The 8,704-nt window shown below is 38.3% G+C and overlaps 1 protein-coding gene and 1 pseudogene across 1 annotated transcript; one reads left to right on the top strand and one right to left on the bottom strand.

Annotated features, from left to right (window-relative positions):
- Positions 1-1,894: 1,894 nt before the first annotated feature.
- Positions 1,895-2,830, bottom strand: LOC125131694 (olfactory receptor 6C3-like; annotated as a pseudogene).
- A 3,943-nt stretch (positions 2,831-6,773) lies between these two features.
- On the top strand, positions 6,774-7,852 carry LOC125131693 (olfactory receptor 6C75-like). Its single transcript, XM_047788462.1, has one exon. It carries the CDS (start codon positions 6,777-6,779, stop codon positions 7,713-7,715), a length of 939 nt encoding a protein of 312 aa, XP_047644418.1. The 5' UTR covers positions 6,774-6,776; the 3' UTR covers positions 7,716-7,852.
- Positions 7,853-8,704: the final 852 nt, after the last annotated feature.

Genomic DNA, 8,704 nt, shown 5'->3' with positions numbered 1-8,704 from the left:
AGGCCATTAAGTTAAATTTAACTAATTTAATGAGTTCCCATTGTGGCGCAGTGGAAACAAATCCGACTAGGTTGCAGGTTCGATTCCTGGCCTCACTCAGTGGGTTAAGGATATGGCACTGCCATGAACTGTGGTGTAGGTCGCAGATGTGGCTCGGATCTGGCGTTGCTATGGCTGTGGCTGTGGCCTAGGCCGGCAGCTGTATCTCTGATTTGACCCCTAGCCTAGGAACCTCCATATGCTAACGGTGTGGCCCTAAAAAGACCAAAGCAACAACAACAACAAAAAAAAAAACCAAAAACTAATTTAGAAAGAAGTAATTGAAAGAAAGTATGGCTTATGACACTGTAAGAGGATTCTCTGGAAAATGCTGTGCTCCAGAGGACCCATTTAGAGCAGACTGAGGTCAGTACACTTTAGTGACTCTTCCCAGTGGAGAAAGAGTTGGGTGCAGTGGGGAATGTGTGTCCCAGACATGAGGCCTTTTCAGGGTCGCCTGAAGGACTCATGTCTATCTAGCTCCTCACGGAGCCCCTCTGGGACCTGACATCTCTAGATGCCTAAGGGCTAACTGAGAACAACAAAGAGCTGCATAACTTGCCTTTGCTTCAAGGAGATGAGTTACAGAAGACAGAGAGTAAGAGATTATGAGCTCTGCGTTAAAAAAATGGACAAAATTTTCTAGTTAGGAATCTCGAAACACAATCTGAGAAGACACATTCTCAGAAAAGATTTGAGAAGCCCTCAGAATCTCTAGGTGGGCTGAATGGTGATGGTTTCCCCTGAACCAAGTCAGCTTAAAAAGATTGGGGAAAAAAAAAAAAAAAAAGATTGGGGAGTTCCCGTTGCGGCACAGCGGAAATGAATCCGACTAGGAACCATGAGGTTTTGGGTTCGATCCCTGGCCGCTCAGAGGGTTAAGGATCTGTGTTGTCGTAAGCTGTGGTGTCGTAAGCTGTGGTGTAGGCGGCAGATGTGGCTCAGATCTGGCGTTGCTGTGGCTGTGGCGTAGGCCTATGGCTACAGCTCCTGATTAGACCCCTAGCCTGGGAACCTCCATGTGCTGTGGGTTCGGCCCTCAAAAAGACAAAAAAAAAAAAAAAGATTGGAAGAGGTGATGGTTCTCAAATGTGTAGAGCAACACCAAGTTACAAGGGACATGAAGGAACAGGAAATAGCCCAATCAAATAAACAAAATAAATCTCCAAAAATAGACCCTAAGGAAATGGACGTATATAACAACCAGGCAAAGAATTGAAAATATTTGCCATTAAGTATGATTGTTGAATTCATGAAAGTGGCAATATCGTACTTTTACTGCATGTATAGAGAACACAGAAGTTCTATAAATAATATACAATATCCTGATCAAAATTTCTCTTGAATATATATACTCAATTTCACAAAAAATAACGCTTCCTTTAAAGTGCACTGCTCTGTACATATTTTATCTATGGATTGAATTTAGTATTCTACAATATGAAATAGGTAGATTCTTTAAACCTTAGGAAAATATCAATGTTCATCTTGAAAATATGGAAGAAATTACACATTAATTTGGAAACTCTATGTTAGAAGTACAATGTGACATTATGTGTACCTTTTAGGGATTGATATTGACAGAATGAAAACCATTTTTTACTTTGTATTATACTGTATCTACTAAAGAAATATATTTCATTTCCACAAAATTCTGAAGGAGAAATAACTTTTACTATATTTCCAAATGTCAGTAAACAACGCAGTGGACACTCCTAGGCATGGAAGTGAAACAAATGGATCGGAAAAATATATTAACTGTAATGTGGAGTGTAAAGAGAACAAAAAGAGCAAGTGTAGTTATACAGATAGTGTATGCTCTTGAGAGTGTCTTTTTTTTTTTTAACCAAAATATTCATTCCCTTGCAGAAAATACTGCTTTATAGACCATGTCTTTGAAGGCTTGTTTTACTTGCTGGTTTCTCAGGGTGTAGATGAAGGGGTTCAGCATGGGGGCAACAGAGGTGTTGAGAATAGCTACTCCTTTTGTCAGTGATGCCTTTTCTTTGGCCGAGGGATTAGCATACATGAATATACAGCTTCCATAAGAGATGGAAATGACAATCATGTGAGAGGAACAGGTGGAGAAAGCCTTTTTTCTCTGATTGGCAGATGGGATTCTCAAAATAGTCCTGATAATGTACATACAAGATAAAATCCCTAGGGCCAAGGTGAACAGCAAGGTAACCAAAGCAAAGTAAAAACCGGTTACTTCTAGGAGCCATGTATCTGAGCAAGACAATTGCAAAAGGGGGAAATAGTCACATGCAAAGTGGTCAATGACATTGGAAGCACAGTAATCCAGCTGGAGGAGAAGCATAAGGGGTGGGAAAATGGTCAGAAACCCGCCCAGCCACGCGCAGAGGACAAGCAGGATGCAGAGTTTCCTGTTCATGATGGTCGTGTAATGAAGAGGCTTGCAGATGGCAACATAGCGGTCCTAGGACATGGCAGTTAGAATGTAAAACTCCGTCACACCCATGAAAATAAAGAAAAAGAGTTGAGCCGCACAGTTGTTATAAGAAATAGTCTTATCCCTGGTGATAATCGCGCCCAGAAATCTGGGGATGCATACAGTAGTAAAGGAGATTTCTAAGAAAGAGAAGTTCCGGAGGAAGAAATACATTGGCGTCTGTAGATGGGGGTCCACCAGGGTCAGGGTGATGATGGTCAGGTTTCCAGTGACACTTGATACATATGTGACAAATGAAAAGAGGAAAATCACAACCTGAAGGTCGGGATCATCGGAAAGGCCTAAGAGGACAAACTCTGTGATCACCGTGTGGTTCATTTCTCTCTTTCTCTTTCTTTTCTTCTTTTAAAGATATTTAGGTGGAGAGTATATTAACGGGAGGGGAGGAATGATATGATTCATCAAGATCAATATCATCATTGATACATTAAGGGTTCTATTTTTGTGATTTCACATTATTTGATCACTCATGAAATAGTAAGTAATTGTGATTAATGGAAGTGACTGTTTGGAGAAGTGTCAACATTCAGGTCCTCTCTGGGACACAAAGATGTGTAACCATTCTCAAGGGAGATTCACTATAGAGGAGAGATAGGTGCCTACTGAGAGTGCTGAGAGTGACTTCCTGAAATCCCTCCTGGTCTGTGATATGACAGAGATGTGGCCTGGACTTTGCTTTCTTCCCAGGAGATCAGTGCATGACTCTCTTTTTAGGTCAAAACACTTAAACTCAAAAACAGAAGCCATTAGTGCAACCAGAGTGACGTTAGATCTAAGAATCTACACTCATAATACCCAGTGTTGCCATATCCCTGGCAGTTCTTTCTTTAAATATTGTTTCTTAAACTTCTAGACCAATTTTACTGAAGAAGTTGATAGTATGTTTCCACAGCTTCTTAAGGTTTCTGATATTCTACTTTTATTTCCCAAACTATTTCCCAAGAATCGTCATAAAATAGAGAAAAATTTAATCACATTTGCTTAGTGTGACCTTTGCAGGTGTCTGGCAGAGAAGCAATGCTTTTACTTATTCTATTATTCACAACAAAAATATGGCTGTCTGAAATATGGAGAAGGTAATATCATGATTTTAGCAAGCCAAATACAAAGAATGTACATCCAGCAGAGCTAGAAATTAATTGAACAGGTTAGGATGAATAGGAGAGGCTTTCCTGTACATTTATGAAATATACTTTTGGATCAGTTGTCTCATGCAAAAGATAAATGTGGGGCAGAACTACAAGGGAATAAAGTATTTTTCTTCATAAAGCTTAATAGCTAAGAGAGAAGAATGCACAAATGGAAAATGCATGGGGCTACAAACTGGGTGACAGAGTAGCTAGGTTCTGAGGCAAGTTGTTATTTTTCAATTTGTGTATCAGTGTGAAGAGAAAAATGGATAAATACTGCATATACCTTTAAGCTTAAAAATAAACTGGGTCACTTTGCTATACAGTAGAAAATTGACATGACACTGTAGACCAAGCAATAATGGAAAAAATAAATTGGCAGAACACTTTAGGCCAGCTATAATGGAAAAAATAAAAATTCTTCTAAAAAAATAAAAATTAAAAATGTTTCTATGTACACATATCTAGTAAGTCGTGGAAGATGTCAAACATTAGTGATTTCACTGGAATTGTAAGACAAATCAATAAGTGAACATTTCCTCTATTAAGTTAAATAAAATGATTAGGATATTTATATCAATGGAGATATAATTTGTTTTTTAAAATTGTTCTTAGAATGTTTTCAGCACTATACTGGTTTGTACTGTGCTCTTCAAAAAGTTCATGCCCGATCTTGAAATCTGTAGATACGACCTTATTTGGATAGAGGGTCTATGCAGATGTAATCAAGTTAAGATAAGGTCCTGTACATTAACTTTCCATGTAGCCTTATTTAATAACAGGTTGTCCATGATTTATTATTTTAAATAAAATTTTCACTTACAGATTAACACCATATAAATACAAATGCAACATTTATAATTAAAGATGAGCATGTTTATGGCATGGTTTATGACCACAAAGAAAACAGATGGTTGAAAGTGGGAATACATCCCTCCCAGCAATTTTGTAGGTAAAAATTTTGAGTAAGTTCATTAACATATTAAATATAATGGCTGTTACTGAGAAAATAGTATTCTTTTGAAAGCTCTTAAACCTCTAAAAAATATAAGATAACAAATAAGGCATTGAGGCATTGCAGACTTGGGCAGTCTTTCTAGACATTAAGTATTTAAATAATTATCTTAGATTACAGCACATCTAGCACTTTTTTTTTTGGCTTTTTGCTTTTTCTAGGGCTGCTTCCCACAGCATATGGAGGTTCTCAGGCTAGGGAGCTAATCGGAGCTGCAGCCGCCGGCCTACGCCAGAGCAACAGCAATGTGGGATCCAAGCCGCGTCTGCAACCTACACCACAGCTCACGGCAACGCTGGATCCTTAACCCGCTGAACAAGGCCAGGGATCGAACCCTCAACCTCATGGTTCCTAGTTGGATTCGTTAACCACTGCGCCACGACGGGAACTCCCAGCACATCTAACACTTTAAGGGAAAATAATGACTTGTTTCCCATTTTCAAATATTATTTGATCCACTGAATCCTTTAAAATATCTTATCAATTGTGCATACACTAATACCAATATGTTAAAAAGATTTTAAAGATTTTTTATAGAAGGTTTCGATTCAAGGCAAACCTGCGAGTAAGATACAGAGATTTCCCACAAACCTCTTTCTCCCGCAGAGGCATAGCCTCCCTCATTATCGTCATCCACCATTACAGTGGTGCCTTTGTTACCAGTAATGAATCACTGACACTTAAACATTTAAAGTCCATATTTTAACTTAGTTTGCCTTTAGGAATGAGCAATTTATAGTTTTGTACAATCATAAAATGTCATGGATCCAATAATATACTTTTCCACAGATTATTTTCATTGTCCTGAAAATCCACTAGACTGATATTCATAGCCCATCCTTTGCAAACCCCTGAATCCATCAAAAAATTTTACTGTCTTACACTAAACTATGTCTTTAGAAAGAATCATATTGTTGACACCATACATTATGTAGTCTTTATATATTGGTTTCTTCCCCTTAGCAAGATGCATGTAAGGAGCTTTCATATACTTTCACACTTTGATAACTCCCTTTTATGATGCTTAATGGAGCAAACAGTTAAACAAATCCTGTGTAATACCAAGAGTTATATTAGAAAAAAAGAAACAAAGAAAGAAGAAGGGAGAAAGGATGGAAGGAAGGAAAGAAGGAAGGGAGGAAAGAAGGAGGAAGGGTTGCCTTTCCAAAAAATGTAATTTGAATATTAACTATTGCCTTTCATCATCCATCAAGAAAAGAATTGGCACCATTGTGGAGAAGTGCCAAAATGATTTTTGGAAATAAGCAGAAATACCTGACAGTTCTAAAAATGAAATTAGGACTTAAGTAAAAGTACTTCTTTATATATGTTATGTAAATATATATATATATACACACACATACAGACATATATATATATATACACACACACACATATATATCATAGAGTAGATATATGGTAGCTAAAGTTAATAAAATATATTCGAGTGATATATTTACAACCTAAAAGACACCATTATAACAGATTACTGTTTAAAACTAGAATGTCTTGCAGTGCAGACACTGGAATTAGAAGGGAACCTACCCGCCCCCCCTACTCATTAAAAACCTCTCTCTGTGTACTATTATCAGGGACACATTAATCGACCAGATGGACACCTGAGTTGACTCCATAGACTGTAAGAGTTCAAATGGGTAAAGAGAAAGAAATGCTTATACGAAATCAACAAATTAAAAATGTATATGAAGAAGAAAGCAACAAAAAATATCTTCAAGAGTATTGTGGTGTGCTGGAGGTAAGCTCTCAGAGTCTTATTTGAGGTTTCAATCTCAGAGATTTCAACCTCTTTTCTCCCTTGTTTTCAGGACTATATTGAAATATTTAGCACACAGAGATTTACACTGAAACGTGTGAGAATGCAATGAAGGAAATGTAGGATAGTGAATTAATATATGGCATAAGAATTACAAAGTTATTTTAAGTATTTTGTTTCTGGGTACTACAAAATCATTTTTCTCTAAAAGCCCAGGCAGCAATATTTTTCAGTGTGTATTCATGTGTGCATGATCATGTGTGTATGTGTGTACGTGTGTCTTTGCCGGTGTTATACTTTCTTACACCTTCATCTGTTTTACAGCTAAAACAAAGAAGGAAAATAATGAGAAATTACACTGAACTAACAGAGTTTATTCTTCTTGGATTGACGGATGATCCACAGTGGCAGGCTGTACTCTTCACATTCCTGCTTGTTACCTACGTGCTGAGTGTGACCGGGAACCTGACCATTTTCGCCCTCACCCTTTCAGATCCCCATCTGCAGACGCCAATGTACTTCTTCCTTCGAAACTTCGCATTCCTAGAAATATCCTTCACGTCTGTCTGCATTCCCAGATTCCTTGTCACTCTCGTGACGGGGGACAGAACCATTTCTTATGATGGTTGTGTGGCTCAGCTGTTTTTCCTTATCTTCTTGGGGGTGACAGAATTTTACCTCCTGGCCGCCATGTCCTATGACCGCTACGTGGCCATCTGCAAACCTCTCCATTACACCATCATCATGAGCAGCAGAGTCTGTGCACTTCTTGTCTTCAGCTCATGGCTTGCAGGATTCCTGATCATCTTTCCACCAATCATCCTGCTGCTGCAGTTGGAGTTCTGTGCCTCCAATATAATTGATCATTTCATCTGTGATTCTTCTCCAATTCTGCAGCTGTCCTGCTCCAGCACTCGCCTTCTAGAACTCATGGCATTTTTCTTAGCTGTGGTCACACTCATGGTCACGCTAACACTAGTTATTCTCCCCTACACATATATCGTCCGGACGATTCTGAGACTTCCTTCCACAAGTCAAAGGAAAAAAGCCTTTTCCACATGCTCCTCCCACATGATCGTTGTCTCCCTCTCTTATGGCAGCTGCATCTTCATGTACATTAAGCCTTCGGCAAGGGAAAGGGTGACTTTAAGCAAAGGAGTGGCTGTGCTCAATACCTCAGTGGCCCCTCTTTTGAATCCTTTTATATACACTCTACGAAATCAGCAAGTGAAGCAAGCCTTCAGGAACATGGTCCAGAGAAGGGCCTTTTCTTCAAACCAATGAATTTTTGTTAAAGCACCTCTGGAAACAAAGCGAAATGAAAAACTCTTTCTCTGCATAAATTCTTTCAACACTTCATTTCGCTCTTTCAGTTAGATGTAGTTATAAATCATCAATGCCTCTTACTAGCCTAAAACAAGGTCTTAACCATTTAAAGTTATATAGAGAAGATCAATGTTTACTTTGTAACAGCAGTGTAGATGTCAGCAATCTCCACTGTTTCTCATTTCAAAGCAAGGTAAATTATAGGTTCGTGCAAAAATAGAGTATGTTGTAAGAAGCTTACTACAACCACATACAAAAATAAAATTTATTTCATACTAAATAAAAATATGTACCTTAATTAATATCTCTAAAATTTCTTCTCCTGTGGCACCAAGAAAACATGTCATAAAATTTAAAGCATTATTAAACTACGTCCTTAATTTATCAAGAAAATATAATTAAAAGGGGTTGAAAAATTTAAAAGAAATTTAAGATAACATGTGCTGTCAGAATTATTATTTGAAATGAGACTGTATAGATTTTTATATTAGTTTTCCAAGAAAATAAGAGCAGTTTTTATGCAACAGAAGAGGTCTAATTTATCTCTTTTTCTGCAGGGAGCCGAGGAGATGCAGGGACTCAAGGAAGGGACCTTGCCTGACATCAGAAAAACCCGAAGGCAGGTTCCTAACCAAGGAAGGGAGCTCACCTGAACGGTTCAAGCTGAAAGCCTGCCCGTAGGGTGAAAAACCGAGGGCAGGCTGAGGCCCGCCTGTATGGTGCAATCCGAGGGCAGGCCTCAGGTTACAGGGCTCTCATTGCGATGTTGATGGGGAAGAATTGGGGCTTTCCTGGGAAAACAATTTCCATGTTTGCGCCAAAGAACATGGATTGTTTCTCAGGTGACCTAATCTTTCCTGTTGTTTTATTGGTTATTCAGTTTTTTTCTTCAGTCTTTCCTGATTATTTATTATTCTTATTTTCCATTCTTATTTTCCTGTGGTGAT

The sequence above is a fragment of the Phacochoerus africanus genome, chromosome 7 (assembly GCF_016906955.1).
Source record: "Phacochoerus africanus isolate WHEZ1 chromosome 7, ROS_Pafr_v1, whole genome shotgun sequence".
Taxonomy (NCBI): Eukaryota; Metazoa; Chordata; class Mammalia; order Artiodactyla; family Suidae; genus Phacochoerus; species Phacochoerus africanus.
The sequence above is the reverse complement of the archived record's forward strand: the minus strand, read 5'-3'. Positions and strand labels throughout refer to the sequence as shown.